The sequence below is a fragment of the Salmo salar genome, chromosome 01, assembly GCF_965601325.2.
Source record: "Salmo salar chromosome 01, fSalSal1, whole genome shotgun sequence".
Classification (NCBI taxonomy): Eukaryota; Metazoa; Chordata; class Actinopteri; order Salmoniformes; family Salmonidae; genus Salmo; species Salmo salar.
In genome coordinates this window covers 72,477,797-72,499,839 of record NC_138291.1, presented here as the reverse complement: position 1 = coordinate 72,499,839, position 22,043 = coordinate 72,477,797, and the positions used below count along the sequence as shown (strand labels likewise).

General features: G+C 44.8%; 1 protein-coding gene across 1 annotated transcript in view; it reads left to right on the top strand.

Annotated features, from left to right (window-relative positions):
- Positions 1-22,043, top strand: part of LOC106607945 (attractin-like protein 1) — a 358,398-nt gene that overhangs the window by 74,645 nt on the left and 261,710 nt on the right. The window contains exons 8-11 of the mRNA XM_014205458.3: positions 8,634-8,889; positions 11,339-11,522; positions 13,023-13,177; positions 21,866-21,950. Coding sequence (XP_014060933.1) covers positions 8,634-8,889; positions 11,339-11,522; positions 13,023-13,177; positions 21,866-21,950 — 680 coding nt within the window. The remainder of the gene's footprint in view (positions 1-8,633; positions 8,890-11,338; positions 11,523-13,022; positions 13,178-21,865; positions 21,951-22,043) is intronic.

The following is a 22,043-nucleotide window of genomic DNA, read 5'->3' as shown; positions in this document are numbered from 1 at the left end:
TAGGGTTCTCTCTCTCTCGCTCTGTGGTTATCCTATCTCCTTCTCTCTGTTGGGTGAGGGAGCTAAGAGGATTGCCTCCCTGGGTCTGAGTAGAGATAACATTGCAGTAAGATTTATGTGGGGACCTCAGGATTTGTCAGAGAGCAGAAGGGCTGCAGGCTTTGCTTCGACTAACTGACACTTTGTCTCACTAGGGGAAACAAGCATGACCACATTTAAAAGGCCTGCTCTGCCTCTTCTCCCCTTGAAACTATAGGAGTCTGTCTGAATGACACTCCCTGTTAAATAGAAAGGCTGCATTTGGCATGTATGTGTGACATTAAACTCTTCCTTTACAGCTGTGAGTCTTTCCACACCTGGATTGTGCAACATTTGCCCGTTATTCTTTAAAAGCAACTCCAAGTTAAGATTTGGCCCTTTGTTTTAGGTTATTGTTGAAAGGTGAATTAATCTCCCAGTGTCTGGTGGAAAGCATACTTTTTATTCTGTCACTCTGTCAATTAGTTTAGTATTGTGGAGTAACTACAATGTTGTTGATCCATCCTGTTTTTTCCTATCACAGCCATGAAACTCTGTAACTGTTTTAAAGTCACCATTGGCCTCATGGTGAAATCTCTGAGCGGTTTCCTTCCTCTCCAGCAACTGAGTTAGGAAGGACGTCTGTATCTCAGTAGTGACTGGATGGTCTATCAATACACCCAAAGTGTAATTAATAACTTCACCATGCTCAAATGGATATTCATTGTCAGTTTTTTTGTGTTTTTTTTTACAAATCTACCAATAGATGCCCTTCTTTGCAAGGCATTGGAAAGCCTACCTGGTCTTTATGGTTGAATCTGTGTTTGAAATTCACTGCTCGACTGAGGGACCTTTGTGGTGGCTAATTTCTGCATTACCAAATGAGGAGAGTTACAAACTTCACACACCAGTCAGAGTTATACTTAAACTACATATTTAATAATAAGAGCTTTGCATTAGCACTGACTTTCAACGATTCCCCATTTCTAATGAACCGTTGATAGTGACAACACAAAAGTACAAAGATCTTTTATAGCCAAGATACACCCCTCTCAACCTACATGACGAACCACAGATCTTAGGAACAGTTCACAAAGAAAGACTTTTACTTGAGAGAGGAGTATCCCATAGCCAGATAGCATTCGCTATAAATTATCGTACAGTTTGGTCCCTAAGACGAGGTTCTAATCTCGTTCCTGGTACTTCATAGCACAAAAATATTACCTCATGTTATCTGGAATGCTCTTTAGGTTTTATCACCCAAAGACATCGTAAATATCCTCTGTCAGTGCTATCTCATAGAGGCCCATCCTCAGTAGAGTTAACACACACACAATAGTTAACAGAATACTATATTCTGTCGAATATAACAACAATTATAATGCAATACAAGCATTATAACATAATCTTGCAATTTTCCACGACACCTTACAGATAATTGTACACTCAGTGGCCAGTTTATTAGGTACACCAACCCGTTCACAAAAATGGATCGCTCCTACAGAAAATGAGTCACATGGCCGTGACTTGTTATATAAAACAGGCAGATGGGCATCGAGGCTTTCAGTTACTGTTCGATTGAACATTAGAATAGGCTAAATGAGTGGTACATGAGCGTGGTATGACTAGGGCTATCGCGGTGACCTTATTACCGCCACACCGGCAGTCACGAGTCATGACCGCAGTCAAATTCTCTGTGACCATTGGTCACGGTAATCCTATCCAAAACTGTGCAAATGAATGGCGCTGATGGGTAGACTACCAAACTTGTTAACGGCCCCCGCTAATGCCCTGGTACTCAGTGCTCTCTGGAATTAGAATAATATGAATGATGAGGACAAATGGTGATGGGAGTTAGAGCTCCCATTCCAAAAGGTACACAGGAAAGCCCCGGACCCAATATGCATGAATTCATTTTTAAAACCCCTTTTGAAAGTACCTAAAGAACAACCGGTCGGATCCCCGTGAGGGAAGAGTTGAAAAGCCAATTGTTTTGCTACTTTATTAAATTGGAGCCAGAAAGAGAGAGCGAGAGAGAGAGAGGCACAGAGCATCTGTAGGTTATTAGGGAGTGGAGGCATAGCGGTGTCGGTGTGTACCTGTTGAATTTTGGTCGTTGTAGCCTTTCTTTATCATTTCACTTTGAATTCTGTCATTTTAATTCCATCTTCCATTGATTAGATACCGCTAACTTGCTTGCCACACAAGCTGAGCAGCAATGCAATTGAGCGCATGCCTTTTTTTTGGCCATCTTTTCCAAATCATCAATATAGAGTCCCATCATGCAACCCATATGTTTTGATTTCGAAGACATTCCCAGGTTTATAGGCCTTTTCACAAATACATAAATAATGGATACTATTCTGATAGTGTAGGCTATATTAAATTGATTTATTTGACTTTTTTAAATGTAGATGTGTCGAAGGCGCACATCATCAGTTTATATAGAAGTCCAGAGATGATACGCATGTTGATGTTAATTAACGGTCAGTTACCATGAGACCGGCAGTCATTTGCGTGACAATTACCGGCTGACAAAATGTCATGACTGCCCCACCGTAGGTATGATTGTTGGTGCCAGGCACGCCGTATCCAGTATCTCAGAAACGGCTGTTTAATGCCTCACAAAGGATCGAAGTAACAGGCTACTTTGACACTGAAAAACTAAGAATCTGAGATCAATAAAAATGACCTTGTCTTGAATCCATCAATAGCCTAGGCCTAGGTGTGTGGAGACACACATATTATAGTCCTAAAAAAGCTTTCCAGGTTCACTGACTCACCCAATGGTGCGCAGCTCACTCACCGGCGATGGCCGATGCGCTCTTGCCAAAAGCTTATCTCTCTTGTTTTACTTTGTAAAACAATGCTGTTCGCTCAATAGACCTATTTGGAAGTTGATAACTTGGTAGTCTTCAGACAGATTAGTCTTCTCTTTTCAGCAGGATCCATTTGCTTTCCAACCTGTTTTCCCGCAATTGTATTTGAAATATTGTACTGTAATGGGCAAATATTGTACAATCCAGGTGTGCAAATCTCTTACCCAAAATCACCGTCAAAGTATTGACTCGGGTGTGAATACTATTTCTGGATTTGTGCAAACATTTCTAAAAGCATGTTTTCACTTTGTCATTATTGGTTATTGTGTGTAGATGGTTGAGAAAGAACATATATTTTATCCATTTTGAATTCAGGTTGTAACACAACATTTGGAATAAGTAAAAGGGTATGACTACTTCTTGAAAGCTAGCTTCTTGAAAGCTATGTGTGTGAGCGTGTGCATGCATGTGTGGACAGTCATGGCTGTGTGCCCACTTTTTCACTATATCCCTATCTTTCACATGTTCCATTCATGTACTTGCTTTGAACACACTTAGCCCATCAAGTGTTCCTTTACTAGTCACATTTTACATTTTACATTTTAGTCATTTAGCAGACGCTCTTATCCAGAGCGACTTACAAATTGGTGCATTCACCTATAATATCCAGTGGAACAACCACTTTACAATAGTGCATCTAAATCTTTTAAGTGGGGGGTTAGAAGGATTACTTTATCCTATCCCAGGTATTCCTTGAAGAGGTGGGGTTTCAGGTGTCTCCGGAAGGTGGTGATTGACTCCGCTGTCCTGGCGTCGTGAGGGAGCTTGTTCCACCATTGGGGTGCCAGAGCAGCGAACAGTTTTGACTGGGCTGAGCGGGAACTGTGCTTCCTCAGAGGTAGGGAGGCGAGCAGGCCAGAGGTGGATGAACGGAGTGCCCTTGTTTGGGTGTAGGGCCTGATCAGAGCCTGAAGGTACGGAGGTGCCGTTCCCCTCACAGCTCCGTAGGCAAGCACCATGGTCTTGTAGCGGATGCGAGCTTCGACTGGAAGCCAGTGGAGAGAGCGGAGGAGCGGGGTGACGTGAGAGAACTTGGGAAGGTTGAACACCAGACGGGCTGCGGCGTTCTGGATGAGTTGTAGGGGTTTAATGGCACAGGCAGGGAGCCCAGCCAACAGCGAGTTGCAGTAATCCAGACGGGAGATGACAAGTGCCTGGATTAGGACCTGCGCCGCTTCCTGTGTGAGGCAGGGTCGTACTCTGCGAATGTTGTAGAGCATGAACCTACAGGATCGGGTCACCGCCTTGATGTTGGTGGAGAACGACAGGGTGTTGTCCAGGGTCACGCCAAGGCTCTTAGCACTCTGGGAGGAGGACACAAGGGAGTTGTCAACCGTGATGGCGAGATCATGGAACGGGCAGTCCTTCCCCGGGAGGAAGAGCAGCTCCGTCTTGCCGAGGTTCAGCTTGAGGTGGTGATCCGTCATCCACACTGATATGTCTGCCAGACAAGCAGAGATGCGATTCGCCACCTGGTTGTCAGAAGGGGGAAAGGAGAAGATTAATTGTGTGTCATCTGCATAGCAATGATATGAGAGACCATGTGAGGATATGACAGAGCCAAGTGACTTGGTGTATAGCGAGAATAGGAGTGGGCCAAGAACAGAGCCCTGGGGGACACCAGTGGTGAGAGCACGTGGTGCGGAGACAGATTCTCGCCACGCCACCTGGTAGGAGCGACCTGTCAGGTAGGACACAATCCAAGCGTGCGCGGTGCCGGAGATGCCCAGCTCGGAGAGGGTGGAGAGGAGGATCTGATGGTTCACGGTATCAAAGGCAGCAGATAGGTCTAGAAGGATGAGAGCAGAGGAGAGAGAGTTAGCTTTAGCAGTGCGGAGAGCCTCCGTGACACAGAGAAGAGCAGTCTCAGTTGAATGCCCAGTCTTGAAACCTGACTGATTAGGATCAAGAAGGTCATTCTGAGAGAGATAGCAAGAGAGCTGGCCAAGCACGGCGCGTTCAAGAGTTTTGGAGAGAAAGGAAAGAAGGGATACTGGCCTGTAGTTGTTGACATCGGAGGGATCGAGTGTAGGTTTTTTCAGAAGGGGTGCAACTCTCGCTCTCTTGAAGACGGAAGGGACGTAGCCAGCGGTCAAGGATGCGTTGATGAGCGAGGTGAGGTAGGGGAGAAGGTCTCCGGAAATGGTCTGGAGAAGAGAGGAGGGGATAGGGTCAAGTGGGCAGGTTGTTGGGCGGCCGGCCGTCACAAGACGCGAGATTTCATCTGGAGAGAGAGGGGAGAAAGAGGTCAAAGCACAGGGTAGGGCAGTGTGAGCAGGACCAGCAGTGTCGTTTGACTTAGCAAACGAGGATCGGATGTCGTCAACCTTCTTTTCAAAATGGTTGACGAAGTCATCCGCAGAGAGGGAGGAGGGGGGGGGAGGGGGAGGAGGATTCAGGAGGGAGGAGAAGGTAGCAAAGAGCTTCCTAGGGTTAGAGGCAGATGCTTGGAGTTTAGAGTGGTAGAAAGTGGCTTTAGCAGCAGAGACAGAAGAGGAAAATGTAGAGAGGAGGGAGTGAAAGGATGCCAGGTCCGCAGGGAGGCGAGTTTTCCTCCATTTCCGCTCGGCTGCCCGGAGCCCTGTTCTGTGAGCTCGCAGTGAGTCGTCGAGCCACGGAGCAGGAGGGGAGGACCGAGCCGGCCTGGAGGATAGGGGACAGAGGAAATCAAAGGATGCAGAGAGGGAGGAGAGGAGGGTTGAGGAGGCAGAATCAGGAGATAGGTTGGAGAAGGTTTGAGCAGAGGGAAGAGATGATAGGATGGAAGAGGAGAGAGTAGCGGGAGAGAGAGAGCGAAGGTTGGGACGGCGCAATACCATCCGAGTAGGGGGAGAGTGAGAAGTGTTGGATGAGAGCGAGAGGGAAAAGGATACAAGGTAGTGGTCGGAGACTTGGAGGGGAGTTGCAATGAGATTAGTGGAAGAACAGCATCTAGTAAAGATGAGGTCAAGCGTATTGCCTGCCTTGTGAGTAGGGGGGGAAGGTGAGAGGGTGAGGTCGAAAGAGGAGAGGAGTGGAAAGAAGGAGGCAGAGAGGAATGAGTCGAAGGTAGACGTGGGGAGGTTAAAGTCACCCAGAACTGTGAGAGGTGAGCCATCCTCAGGAAAGGAACTTATCAAGGCGTCAAGCTCATTGATGAACTCTCCAAGGGAACCTGAAGGGCGATAAATGATAAGGATGTTAAGCTTGAAAGGGCTGGTAACTGTGACAGCATGGAATTCAAATGAGGAGATAGACAGATGGGTCAGGGGAGAAAGAGAGAATGTCCACTTGGGAGAGATGAGGATTCCAGTGCCACCACCCCGCTGGCTCGATGCTCTAGGGGTATGCGAGAACACGTAGTCAGACGAGGAGAGAGCAGTAGGAGTAGCAGTGTTATCTGTGGTGATCCATGTTTCCGTCAGCGCCAGGAAGTCTAGGGACTGGAGGGTAGCATAGGCTGAGATGAACTCAGCCTTGTTGGCCGCAGACCGGCAGTTCCAGAGGCTGCCGGAGACCTGGAACTCCACGTCACAATGGTGTACCTCCACCACTGGTGTCTCCAGGTGTCAATTCATCAAAAACAGAAAACTTTCCGGGAAATGGAGGAAACGTCTCTATATTTGACATTATGGCAGTAGAGACGTATTTAGTTGTACATGTCTAACTCCCTCCTCCGTTATGAACCCCCTCTCCTTCGCTCTATTCATTTCCTCTGTGGGTGTGAAGAGCCCTGTTTGACCGCTGTTCTTCAGCCACCAGCCCCACGTACAGAAAGGAGCAATCCACAATTAGCATATAAATGGACACCTACATTAAAGAGATTTTAAATGTAAGCCTTATGCTGAGCTAGTGCAGCACAGAAATCAAGCCAACAAACCTGGAATCTAGAGACAGGAACATGAGAGAATAGACTTTCAGAGTCAGGGAGAAGAGCATATGTGGGTGTGACCATGCATGTTGTTGTTTACACACACACACACACACACACACACACACACACACACACACACACACACACACACACACACACACACACACACACACACACACACACACACACACACACACACACACTCTCTACGTCTATAATTCAAGAGTCCTCCATCTACCCTGAAATATGTCATTATTTTCTATCTCCCCTCTAAGGATTGAGAGATTACCGTAAGCATCTGTCGCTGCTAGGAATATAGGCCGTCGCTCATGCCCATTATCGATTTTATAATACCGACCGAAGCAATAGCTCGGCCTTACGCGCGCATTCAGATCCTATCGTTTATATAACATCCCCTGCTTGGCATTCACATTTTGTATTCACAAATAAAAAAGTCACCTTCAATAAAAGTCCCCACTTTGTCGGAAATCGAGCTTCTGAGGGAGTCGTGGTAGAAACAGAAGCGTGGGGGTTGCTGCTCAGCTGGTGATGCGGTGGTTAAACCCCCCTCCAGCCGAAAATTATTACTAATTGTGTGTTGGAGTGTGTGTTTGGCTGTGTGTTTTGTGCACTCCTCTTCCTCCCCGTCTGCTTCTACTACACGACTCAGACCTTGCGTATGTGAGAGAGTAATCTCTTGGACAGAGACATGTCATATAAATGGTATTAGGCTCTGTCAACAGCCTGTGGGATGCGACGACTAATGAGGAACTTTGTTCCGGTACGCTAATTCTTCGGCACTGATCATTTGGACAAATCACGATTTCGCAGGTGCTCGCATCTTTCCAATTTCGGAAGGGGAGGGGACGTTTGGCTCATAGACTAGCCTGAAACTTGCATAGTATCTTTCACGTTAGTATCTTTCTCCTCACATCTCTCCCCAGAACTTAATAAAGCATTTTACTCAATTATGCAAGATTTTAGTTCTGGGTTTCTGAGATTAGTGAAACGTGATTCAGGTGGGTGCTGCAGTGCGTGCTGAGGTAATTTAGAAGTAAGAGAGAAGCAGATTTCCTTGACAGAAAATACATTGAGGTGCTTAAGGCTGTTGGTTCCCTGGTGGGATGTGTTTGTGGCCAGGGATACAGCATAATTGGCCCCGTGCTGTGTAGCGACACAGTGTGTCACCTGTGCTAGGATGTTCCCTTATTTGTTTCTGTGAGGGTGGAGCTCCTCTAGGTTGACTGTACAGTACAATATGTTGCTTTATGTTTAGGAAATGGAAAGTTGCAGTAGAATAGTAGTCTGCACTGGACAAACAGGATGCCATAGCATGTATGACTGTATTGCTATCTTAGATCACTGCACTGGCTGTAGTAGGTTTTTTGCATACCTATCAGGTTAAGGTAGTTGATTTTTATCTGTAGTATCAGGTGATTCAGTGGTTGACTGCAGTATGAGGCTATAGCAGCAGTCTTTCTTATTGATTGTTGGTGTTCACGGTGCAACGTAGCTATACCAAGTGTGTGTGTGTGTGTGGGGGGGGGGGGGGGGGGGGGGTATTTGGGGTCCAGCTCCCACTCTGGCAGAGCTGATACACACTATGGAGAAGCTCAAGGTCCTGCAGCTCAATTACACACACACACACACACACACACACACACACACACACACACACACACACACACACACACACACACACACACACACACTGTCTCACCTTTTTCTCATACTGAACACAAGCATGCACAGAGCAGACATATTGTCGAGGGCAGTCGGTGATAGAAATCCCTTTAATCTAGTCTGGCTTTACAAATATAAACACAATCTCTAACACATGTTCTCTGTCATCTCATGCCTCTGATGTTTGCCCCCCTCCTCAGGACGACATCTACATGTATGGGGGGAAGCTGGAGGCCGGTTCAGGCAACGTGACAGATGAGCTGTGGGTCTTTAACATCCCTAGTCGAACTTGGTCCCTGAGGACCCCGAGCAACCTGGTCCAGGGACATCCCTACGCCGTGGAGGGACACTCCGCCCACCTGACTGAACTGACCAATGGGGACCTGGTGATGGTGGTCATCTTCGGCTACTCACCCGTCTACAGCTACATCAGCAAAGTGCAGGAGTACAACATCAGTAGGTCCAAGAATGGAGATATGGATGTATGGATGGATGGGTGGATGGATGGATGAATCAAATGAATGAGTGAATGAAGTCTGTCCAGCCACACATACTGTATCCGTCCCTCCATCTATCCATCTATCCATCCATTGATCTCTCTTGTCTGTCTTCTTAACCAATTGATTTGTCTCAGTCTGACGTTAATCAATCAGTCCACTAGCCCACTGCTGAGTCCACCCTCCATTAGCCTGCTATATATCTGAGCCAAGAGAATCAGAGAATTGGGTTGTTAAGTGGGGTTGACAGCCATGATGAATGATTTCAGATTTACATCCCACATGTACCCGATGGCAGATTTCGGAGCATTCCAAAATAGGCAAGGAGACAGCAACATCCTCAGATGACCTCAACAACTTTGTATTCATTTCATGGTGCTCAATGATTAATACATTGTTGTTGGGGTCATCTTTGGGTGTTGCTGTCACTCATCTATTTATGGAAGGCTCAGGATCTTTAATGTTTACCCAGATAACTCTCTTTTCCCATTACATTTTTTTTTTGTAGCACCATTACCTGCATATTACTCTGTGGCAGTCTTATTCTTATGATGGCAAGTACACTTACTGTCTATATACAGACACGTATACACCCCACAGTATCTTTAACTTTATCATCTTTTTTTTGTAAGATTTAATTTGATATTTTATTAACAATACACAACATACACATACAAATGACAACATCATACAAACATCAACTACATCACACCTGCCCAGACCCACTAGCACACACCCCCATCTCTAGCCCGCGCATCACTTTCCTCCACATGGCCTGAAATGGAACCATTTTGTTTCTCTCCGTAGCCCATGCACTTTCAATATTTAAATAATAAATCATTCGATTTTTTCCCATTGTGCTAATGATGGCGGATGATTGATTTACACGTTTTTAGTATACGTTTTTTCAAGACGATTGTTAAGTAGAGAATCGTCTAACCAATCGGGTGTCTCACTACACCCCCATATGCCATGTACTCCAAAGACGGATTAAAAGTACGTTTACATTGTAATACTTCTGACAGCCAACCTTCTAGCTCCGCCCACAACTTCCGGACTTCGTAGCGTTCCCAGAAAGCATGGATTATTCATTATTCGTCTTATACTGAAGACATGACTGCTGTTGTGCTGTAGAATTTGTGAATGTTGTCTCTTGTATAATAAATTATATACATGTGCTTATAGTGGATTAAGCTTACATTTCCGTTAACTGTAATTTTGTTAGTTAAGCTCCATCATGTGCCAGCATCAGTTATTTTTAAGTCTTGGTTAGTTTATATTAGTTTATTATTTTCTAAAAGATTGTCAGTTGGATATGCCCTCTGCAAGGTTTTGTAGATCTTCCCTATCATATGAATATCCTTTTCTGACTCAAATAAGGTTATCCTCTTGACTGCATTAGAGTCAAGGTCTTTTGACCAGAGCTAGTGACCACTGTTGAACGCCTAGGTTTTCATACCAGCAGATGGCGCTAAGCTACAGTGTTTTGAGGAGTAACAATCAGGTGAATGTCTGCATTACAAAGCATTTCCGCCTATAGGAGGCTCACTGCAGCCCAGTCCAGCCACATTAAAACCTGTGGAGAGAGTTTAAGAGGGAGGGGACATCTACAGTGTTGGGTACTCTAGTCCTCGAGTACCTCCAATAGCACACAAAAAACACCTGATGGCTCTCTGGTCATTAAGAGGAGGTGGCACCTAGGCAAGACCTTCTAGGAGAAGACGATAATTAATGTGCCCGAGTTCTACTGGAAAGTCACTTTATTACCTCCCTCTCTCCCTGCCCCTCATCTCTCTCCCCTCCCCTCACCTATCCCTCCCTCATATATATCTCTCCCCTATCCCTCCCTCTCCATCTCAAACTAGTCCGCCTCTCTCAAACAGTTTTTTTCCTATAATTAGTTTTATTTAGAGCACTATGGATATTGTGATATTTCATCAAATTTAGAGAGTTGAGTGTCACCATTTAGAAAGTTGAGTCTACCTTTTAGGTGACTTCCTATAAGTGAAAGGAAGAAGGAAATAGTTTGTTAAAAGAACTCACCTGGCAAATTGTCAGTAAACTGTTTGACCTTCCCCATTATCTACTTTTCACTTTCTCTATTTCCCTTCACTTGTGGGAGTTGGGAGGTCTGCTTCTCAGTGTATCACATGCTCCGTGGCCTCCCCCTCTCTCCAGCTCTCCCTCCATCTGTCACAAGGGGACTTGAAGTACATGGTGGAGCAGCCTGCTGGCTTGGTCTGGCTCCCAGAGTCAGCCTTTTACACACACTCTCATTTGACACACCCAGGCACACACACTCACGAGCATGGACACTTATTTTCCATACCGTATGTCTCAAAGCTGATCCAATCATGCTGGCCCACTCACACTAAGATGCACTTCTCTTCTGCCTCTCTGTCACACAGGGACAAACTCCTGGCAGGTCCCTGAGACCAACGGGGCCATCGTCCAGGGTGGCTATGGCCACAGCAGTGTGTATGACAGCTCCGGCAGGTGCGTGTATGTCCACGGGGGCTACAAGGCCCTGCCTGCCAACAAGTATGGCCTGGTGGACGAGCTGTATCGCTATGAGGTGCAGACCCGGACCTGGTGAGTGCTATTAGGTTGGCAGAAAGTGTCTGTCTGTCTGTCTGTCTGTCTGTCTGTCTGTCTGTCTGTCTGTCTGTCTGTCTGTCTGTCTGTCTGTCAGCCTGTCTGCCTGACTCTCTGTCTGTCTGTCTCTCTGTGTTTGTGCTTGTATCAGCAGCTGCATATTCACTTGAAAGTTCACAAGCTGTATCAATTTACCAGTCCTGAGAAAACTGTGTGTAAAATAAGCCTATATTCCCCAGTGCCCCAGTAGCAAAATGCATTTATTTGCTAAATGTCGAGTGAACAGACGTTGGCGTCTTACATTAGGTAGATGTTTAACACAGAGATGCTTGTCTTGCCTGTGTTCAGACACTGTGTCTAGACGCTCAGTGCTGGACAGCTGAAAGGCAGATTTGTCAAAGCACACTAATGCAATAGTCAGCATTGTGTTGCGAGGAGGTACTCATTATGTCCACATACCTAGACACTCAGCGTCAAACACATGAGCATACAGCGCATACTGGAAAGATACAGAAGGATGAGCTAGAAAGATTCACAGTGAAGCAGAGATTGTATACACAGTGTGATATGAAAGGAGGCCTCCGCTGAACCTTGACGGATGGATGGGCGACAGGGGAGGGTACACCCTTTCAATCTCCCCCTCCCTCTCTCTCTCTCTCTCTCTCTCTCTCTCTCTCACTGTCTCTCTGTTTCCCATCATCCAGACTGTCACATATCCGTTGGGTTTGACAGTGACCAGTCTGTCTGCATGGCCGGTGTCTGTCTGTCTCTGTTGATCCTCAACTGGAGTTCTGTCTGTCTGCCTTTCATGTCTGATGTCAGTTGTATATTCACTCGTAACTTATTGAGGCAGTTGATGTGCCCTCTTGCCAAAGCTTGCTGACACATAGCACACAGTTTATTGCAATGGGTCCATTTATTTACAGTCGGTAGGTTGAATATACACTGAGGCTACTTAGGCAGAAATGGAATTTGGAATTTTCAAACCCTCTCAGAACTATGAAGTCTGTAAACCCCTACATACTCTCTCTGTGTCTATGGATAGTACAGTTGACGCTTAGGCAGACGGTGGGGTCTGTGCACTTTGACCCTAGCAGAGGAGATGGGAGAGGATGAAATATTCCTGTAGAGTTTTGTGTGTGTGTGTCCATGGTGCCACATTATGGATGACGTCTGTCTGGGTATTTGACCTGGCCTATGGAGAGTGACCTTCAGTCCAACTGTTCACTTGCATAAGCCACATGACCCAGACTGGCCCACACACTGCTGTAATCAACACCCAGGGATGGGCACGCATGCACGCACACACTCATGCATGCACGCACATACATGCTCATAATTGACACATTAATACATTAGCATTGTGTGTGTGTGTGTGTGTGTGTGTGTGTGTGTGTGTGTGTGTGTGTGTGTGTGTGTGTGTGTGTGTGTGTGTGTGTGTGTGTGTGTGTGTGTGTGTGTGTGTGTGTGTGTGTGTGTGTGTGTGTGTGTTGACAGGATGATCCTGAGAGAGAGTGGTCTGGCGCGGTACCTCCACACTGCAGTGCTGAGCAATGGGGCTCTGCTGGTGTTTGGAGGAAACACCCACAACGACACGTCCCTCAGTAACGGAGCCAAGTGCTTCTCGGCTGACTTCCTGGCATACGACATAGGTAAGGACCAATCATATGCATACAGACAAATCATAGGTAACAACCATCCCCTCCTCAACTGCTTTTGGTATGATGCAATCCTCATGTTTTGAACTGACTATATTTGATACCTTTGTGCTGAAAATATAAGTTACTGGTTTCAACCTCCAGGCATATCGTACAGGTATAAATGTTACATACTAAATACGTATACATACATAGTTAAGTATAAGCAACCCCAACCCCCTACCATACAATACCACACATTCCTCCAGGGAGACACCATACATGTGATCTTCACTGTCACCAGCATGCGCCCACCCACCCACTCCCATCAGAGTTGACCCCTGACTCCTAAAGCCAGTTGTCATTTGTCATTTTCCAGTGTTAGTCGCCTCCCAGGCCTGGACCCACACAGATCACACAGTGAATGTAACCAAAAAAGAACTGGCAGGTGATATTCTGCAGCCTTAGGGGAAAGTGTGTTCACTGACCTTTGACCTCAACAAACAACAGCATTAGCCTTAGGCTGTTATGAAAGTCAAGTGGAAGTGTAAAGCTAAGATACCTTTCCATAAGGGTAAATGCACAGCCCCAATTACCTGAGATAGAAGATCACGTTCTGTTGTAACAGGGACAGTAGACATCCTTTAAAAAGTGGAACTAGCTCTAAACCAAAAGCTAGTCATAGCCACTCATGATTAGGGCTGTGGCGGTAATGGCATTTTGTCAGCCGGTTATTGTCATGCAAATGACTGCCGGTTTCACGGAAATTGATCTTTAATTAACATAAACCCGTTAAGCATCTCTAGGCCTCCACACATACAAGCCACTGATGCGTGCCTTTGGAACCTCTACAGTGAGGGGAAAAAGTATTTGATCCCCTGCTGATTTTGTACGTTTGCCCACTGACAAAGAAATGATCAGTCTATAATTTTAATGGTAGGTTTATTTGAACAGTGAGAGACAGAATAACAACAACAAAAATCCAGAAAAACGCATGTCAAAAATGTTGTAAAATGATTTGCATTTTAATGAGGGAAATAAGTATTTGACCCCTCTGCAAAACATGACTTAGTACTTGGTGGCAAAACCCTTGTTGGCAATCGCAGAGGTCAGACGTTTCTTGTAGTTGGCCACCAGGTTTGCACACATCTCAGGAGGGATTTTGTCCCACTCCTCTTTGCAGATCTTCTCCAAGTCATTAAGGTTTCAAGGCTGACGTTTGGCAACTCGAACCTTCAGCTCCCTCCACAGATTTTCTATGGGATTAAGGTCTGGAGACTGGCTAGGCCACTCCAGGACCTTAATGTGCTTCTTGAGCCACTCCTTTGTTGCCTTGGCCGTGTGTTTTGGGTCATTGTCGTGCTGGAATACCCATCCACGACCCATTTTCAATGCCCTGGCTGAGGGAAGGAGGTTCTCACCCAAGATTTGACGGTACCGTAAATTCCGGACTATAAGCCGCAACTTTTTTCCCAGGCTTTGAACCACGCGGCTTAAACAATGACGGGCTAATATATGGATTTTTCCCGCTTTCAATTTTTTTTTTCCAAAAAAACACATTCTGTGACGTGCTCAGTTTTTTGGCGGCATGAAGCTTTCATTAGACCAATGAAATTGCCGAATGGGTTAAGGTCAAACAACTTTTTTGTTTACTGTTTAGATTAAATCGAGCGCTCTCAAACTTCCCATCATTCTGATTACGGTAGTCATTTTGTCACCTTCATCATGGCAAAGATAGGGAGAAATGCATATGTTGCAGCTTTCAAGTTGAAGGCGATTGATCTGGCTGTTGGAAAAGGAAATAGAGCTGTTGCACGGGAGCTTGGTCTTAATGAGTCGATGATAAGACGTTGGAAACAGCAGCGTGAGGAATTGACTCAGTGCAAAAAGACAACTAAAGCTTACTGCTAATTTTTTATTTTTTGTTACAAGCCGTGTTTCGTTAAAGCCTGTGTAAAGTTCATTTGTTTCAATGTACCGGTAGGCACCTGCGGCTTATAGACGTGCGGCTTATTTATGTTCAAAAAAATATATTTTTTTAAATTCAGTGGGTGCGGCTTATATTCAGGTGCGCTTAATAGTCCGGAAATTACGGTACATGGCCCCGTCCATCGTCCCTTTGATGCGGTGAAGTTGTCCTGTCCCCTTAGCAGAAAAACACCCCCAAAGCATAATGTTTCCACCTCCATGTTTGACGGTGGGGATGGTGTTCTTGGGGTCATAGGCAGCATTCCTCCTCCTCCAAAGTTGAGTTGAGTTGATGCCAAAGAGCTCCATTTTGGTTTCATCTGACCACAACACTTTCACCCAGTTGTCCTCTGAATCATTCAGATATTCATTGGCAAACTTCAGACGGGCATGTATATGTGCTTTCTTGAGCAGGGGGACCTTGCGGGCGCTGCAGGATTTCAGTTCTTTACGGCGTAGTGTGTTACCAATTGTTTTCTTGGTGACTATGGTCCCAGCTGCCTTGAGATCATTGACAAGATCCTTCCGTGTAGTTCTGGGCTGATTCCTCACCGTTCTCATGATCATTGCAACTCCATGAGGTGAGATCTTGCATGGAGCCCCAGGCCGAGGGAGATTGACAGTTCTTTTGTGTTTCTTCCATTTGCGAATAATCACACCAACTGTTGTCACCTTCTCACCAAGCTGCTTGGCGATGGTCTTGTAGCCCATTCCAGCCTTGTGTAGGTCTACAATCTTGTCCCTGACATCCTTGGAGAGCTCTTTGGTCTTGGCCATGGTGGAGAGTTTGGAATCTGATTGATTGATTGCTTCTGTGGACAGGTGTCTTTTATAAAGGTAACAAGCTGAGATTAGGAGCACTCCCTTTAAGAGTGTGCTCCTAATCTCAGCTCGTTACCTGTATAAAAGACACCTGGGAGCCAGAAATCTTTCTGATTGAGAGGGGGTCAAATACTTATTTCCCTCATTAAAATGCAAATTAATTTATAACATTTTTGACATGCGTTTTTCTGGATTTTTTTGTTGTTATTCTGTCTCTCACTGTTCAAATAAACCTACCATTAAAATTATAGACTGATCCTTTCTTTGTCAGTGGGCAAACATACAAAATCAGCAGGGGATCAAATATTTTTTTCCCTCACTGTACATTTCTTTTAAAGTAAAAAAATCAATTTTATAAAACGCATAATAAATCCATTTTTTTTTTAGACCGGTCTAAAGAAACATTATGATATGAAGAAAGTGTATTTCGGAAGAACTAAATGTGAGTCGGCATACTATATGTTATTTGGCTATGCGCCATGCCATTGGCTAGTTCATTTAGCAGACAAGATATGCTTATGAGTCCCGTGCCATTATTTTATACTGTATGATTTTATTGTAAGAATAATATAGTTGAACTTAGCTGAATAAAATAGAAAAAGGATATTTTTCTCATTCCCAAGTGATTGCGCATATGAAGTGGCTATGATGAATGTCAAAGTGGTCGTTTGAAACAGGTCATACACACTAGATTTAGAGTTATTTGGTAAATTTACTTGTGAAACCTTAGAATGTCTTAGAAATCAAAACATAAACGGGCTGCATGATGCGACTATAGCTATTGACTATTTGAAAAAGTCACACAAAAAAAAACGTCCGTGAAAGGTAGTCCCAGCGTCGTCCAGGTTAATGAAGGGTTTGGCCGGGGGGCTTTACTTGGCTCATCACGCTCTAGCGACTCCTTGTGGAGGACCGGGCGGATGCAGGCTGACTTTTGTTGTCAGATGAATGGTGTTTCCTCCGACACATTGGTGCAGCTGGCTCCAGGGTTAAGCGGGCGGGTGTTAAGAAGCGCGGCTTGGCGGGTCATGTTTCGCAGAATGCATGACTCGACCTTCGCCTCTCCCGAGCCCGTTGGGGAGTTGTAACAATGAGACAAATTTGGGAGAAAAAAGGGGGTAGAAAATACAATAAAAATAAATACAAATAAAGCTTGCGTTCCTTGGCTCAGGCGGCACACCTTGTTCTTTCATCAAGTGATCATATTTTCACCCATCAGAATATTCTCAATTTAATATTGTCTTTATTAATATGTACAATTTGTTTTGATTTAGAATGGCCCATTATCAAATGGGTAGGAACAGGGGCAGGGAGAAAAATACATGAAATTAAATCATGCCAGGTAGGATACTCTGGTTTTATAGGGGAGCAGAAATAGGCCGAAATATAGTAGCATCTGGGATCCTCATATTTTTAGTGGCAACCATCAAAACTCTTCTTTCACACAGGATTGCATATAGAAATGTCTGGGCTTATAAGAACAATTATTTCACTCACATATTCCACCCAAACTCTGTATTGCCATGGGCTCTCCAACCATGTTTCTGCAGCTACCCAGCGCCTAATTTGGGAAACCAAGTGAAATCTGTTCGGGAACATCGATGGTAACATGTTTTCATAACGAAACGTACTGTATATAGGCATATGGATGTTCTACATGCAACGTCTTAAATGTTTTGAATGAATCATCACCTTAGAAAGCGCTGTCCAATTCGTTGTGTTTGGCTTTGAAACAACCTCCACAATGACCATGTTTTACACTCAGTTTCAACCTGTTGTTGAACTTCTTTCTTCAAATTGATCGATCACAGTGAGGTCAAAACATTTAGCCTAATGATGAGTTTTAAAAGCATGATACTGTTTTGATGATAAGTGTTTGATGTGATTTTCCATTGCATTTGCATTGATGTCAGAGTGGTTAGAGCACTGAGTACCAGGCCATTAGTGACCTGATGGTCGTTAGTGAGTTGGGTACCACCAACGCATGTCCAGAGTGCATAAAAGGAGATTACCGTGACTCAACGGTCACGTGGAATTTGACTGTGGTCATGACTCATGACTGCCGGTGTGACGATAATGCGGTCACTGCAACAGCCCTACTCATGATAGACTATTCATTACCCCCTGGTCAAATACAGTTATTTTGCTCTCTTTGGAGTTAGTAAGCTATCCTCTGCAAGATATAAAAGGGCGGTTTAGTACTAAAGGTTTAGAGTTATGTGTGTGTGTGTGCATGCCTTCCTGTGTGTGTGTGTTTGGACTACCTGGGGTTTTACTGGAGATCTCGGGATGTGAGTTACAGCTCACCTTTCAGTGCTGACAGTAATACAGTGGGGATCATTAACACCCCATAAAGAGCTGCAGAATGGGAGCCGGCCAGATGGCGTCTGCTCTTTTAGGAATATTTGTTTTGAATACAGTGACTCTGCAGGGGAATTACGGGACATTCTGAGCACAGGGAGGGAGGCAAGGGAGGAGGAGAGGGATGCGTCCTCAAATCTCTACAGCCAGCCCTTCCCTGACTCTGTTCACCAGCCACCCTTCACAAGTTTTACTGCACTGAGAGAGGAGGGGAGGGTTGATGGAGAATTAAAATAGAGAGATGGAGACAAAGTAAATAGGAAGATTGGGACTAGCAAGAGAGAAAGAGGAGACAACATTAAGTCAATGAGTCATTAAGGTAGTAGATGTAGTAATACATTCAAAGAAAGAAAATATATTAAAGCGGAATGTTTATCCGCTAATTAGACGATGTAGCAAATCCAGATAAGGACAAGATGTTTGAAGAACTTGACTCTGTAGCTTTCTCCAGCAGTCATGGAGGGTCACGGCTCAACTTTCATTCTTAGTCTTTTAAATAGCCAGTCCAATCACCTTGAGTAGGCCACTCCCAATGGATGAAAAGTCCAATGTCACTTTTATAATCCGAAGGCAACTGATTGTTTTATGTTCAAGGTGTTAAGCTAGACTGATGCTTGGCTAGGGGAATGTGGAGTAGACTCTTCACTCAAGCTCAGGCAAAACCAATCTCTGTGATTGGAGCTCCGTTATATAGGCCAGTGTTTGGCCAGACATGGCCTCTTGGCGACCTGTCATTTATTATAGTCCCTGAGGACTGGGTTGTCACTGGACATTGTTGACTCATTTCATTATAAAGCCAAATTAACAATCTCCATTATCAGCCTCTTATAGAGAGAACAGGTTTGTGGAAGGCATTTTCCCTGTATTGCTTTTATAATAATGGAACAATTTTGCTTATATAACATGCCGGAACCTACTATAGACCAAAACAAAGCTATAGTGAAGGATGCTTCTTACTCAAGTATTGCTGAAAGACATTGTAGCCTACTACAGTACATATGAGATGTGTCAACAGGTTTCTCTAGTTGAATGTGTTAAAAGTCTCATTTATTAGTTAATGGACTGATATGACTTCCTCTCGTCTCCCCTCGTCTCTCTGTGAGCTAATTAATTAGTTCCACCTGTGGAAGAGGCCTCACTCTACCGCTCCCTCTCTCTATTGGCCCCGCCACGCACGCTGAGAGACGGTTTTAAGCGCTAATTTGTTTTTGTTTTTCTCTGCTAACCTTGGAGGGGGAAAGCGTTATTAGCTTTTTGTGTTTTTCTTCTGCGAGAGATTTAATTCAGGTCGACACAGATGGCAGTTTTAATTTGCGTTTAATCCCCCCCCCCCCCATTACCCCATCTTCATACTTCTAATTAGATTTGGGGGAAATGATCTCTAATTAAAAATGTTTTGTCCCCACACCCCCTGAAAGGCAACTGGCAGTGCCGTCTTCAACAAGAGTGACCTGTTTATATTGGAGCTCCAGACAGTGTCTCTCAAAGCAGCTCCCGAACACAAAAACACATTTCATTAAGTTTGCCATTTGAATGAGTTTGATTTCCCCATCACTCTTGACTCTGGTGCAGATTTGGTCCGCTGATTCTCCTGTCATCTCCCCCTGTCTACGTGTACATTATTCATGGTTCCTCTGCCAATATCCTGGGAGGAAATGAAATAGGGGGACCGTTGGGATAAGTATCAGTGAGTTTCATTATAGAGAGTCATCTCCAGCCATCTCCAGTACACCTCAGGTGGTTGGAAGACCCAATGGGCTGTCTGTCAGTGCATGTCTGGGGTATGGATTCACTCTAGCTCCAGGCTTCAGGATAGGTAGTAGGCCTCAGATAGTGCTAACGTCAGGATTCCAATTTAACTACTGGTGGTCTGTCACAAATACTTATTTTGGTCTGTCCCTTTAGCCACTGCATCACCTATGCACATCTCTATCTTATGTGACTATCAAAAAGTACTGTAGGTCTGAGTCTGACCAGCTGAGAGAGAGTATTAGAATGATTGACGTTTAAACGCGATCACACCATGACCCTGTCAGAGAGCAACTTGGTCTTTAGGAAGGGATTACAGCGCCTTCTGATCTGGACTGGTGTTGTTGACTTATCTTTCCCTTTAAACACAGTCCCAATTAGCCAAGCACTTGCGTGGTCGTTTGCAACCTGGCTGCACAATTAACTCCCAAGCACAGTTTATATTGGACAACTAATCTGGGTAAATGGCACATTTACATATTAATGCAATAGTGGACGTGTGGGTTGTAAAGCATCAGAAAGCTGTAAAATGAAATGCTAAAATGCACGATCGTGATTGCTCTTAGAGCCATTACTCTGAACCACAGCATAGAATCCCCAACAGACAAGATCAATGGATGGTTAAACTGGTTTGTGAAGTCATATTCAGAGGCAGCCACATAATAAACAATTCAAAGACATTATGTTAAGAGGTTGGCGTTTATACTCTCCGAGGATCCCTCTAACAGCGAGGAAACTGAACGTTGTACTCTCTCAATTTAACATGATTTGGCTCGTGATATTATCAAAGTGAAGAAATCGGCTTTGCCTACTATCATTTTCTCTCTGTTATTATTTGTTTGCTCTGAGCAGAATGGTAGATAATCACTGACAGACAAATTGTCTAGCTGTATTGTGGGCTGTGTTGTCAGAGCTGCTCCAGGTAGACTTGTTGTAGCCTACCCATGGATCAGTGTGGTTCCTGACCAGGGTCCTAGGAGATTGGTAATCAAACTACCATTAAGGGCCTGTGTGCCCACCACCACCACCACCCCAGGATTGTCTAATAGCAGCTGCAGTGGATTCAACTGTAATTAGGGTTATTTATGCAATCGTAAAAGGCATCTTTTCTAGCTGCAGTTAGTTGTTTATGATGGCCCTGTTTCTAGGGTATGGCCCCTAGTGCTCTGCTCACACACAGTGTTAATCACTGCTGGGCTTGACACACCCAGCCCTATAGGGGACCATGGTATTCATACAGGCCATTCTCCACAGCCTCTGTTCAAAGGATTCTCATACGTGTTAATAATGTAGAGTTGACACTTCCATTGTAGATTATGTGTGTGTGAGTGTGTGCAACAGTGCAGACGTGGTGTGTGTGTGTGTGTGTGTGCGCGCGCCGTGTGTGTGTACCCAGTCTCAGGTTTCACAGATATTCTGTCTCAGTGGCTCTGGTACTTACTGTATTCTGTGTTTCAATATGTACAGTAGGGTGGTATGGTACAGGCCTACTGAAATGAAATCCAAGCAAGTACACCCCCCTGGAAAGGATGCTAGTCTATCGTAGGGCCTTCACCCCAATCTTTCTCCTTAATGCTGAGTGCTAAGCAGAGACACATCAGGACCCATTTTTACAGCCTTTGGTATGACTCACAACCTTCCAATCTCAGGGCGGACACTCTAACCACAAGGACACTGAGTTGGTCTAGAGTCGCAGTGGAGGTATCAATTTTGGGTATTGCGGTTGAGTGCTTGACCCTACACAAGATGATCCAAGTTTCTACTGAAGCAAAAACTGATCATGTGCATGTTTGTTCTTTTCAGCTTGTGATGAATGGAAAGTCCTGCCCAGGCCAGATCTCCACCGTGATGTCAACCGCTTTGGCCACACCTCTGTTGTCAGCAATGGGTCAGTCACTCACATCCACTATATTGCCCCTCTGTTACTTTTTTATTAATTTTTTTATCTCACAGTTTCCTGACATCAGTTTCCTCAGTGTTA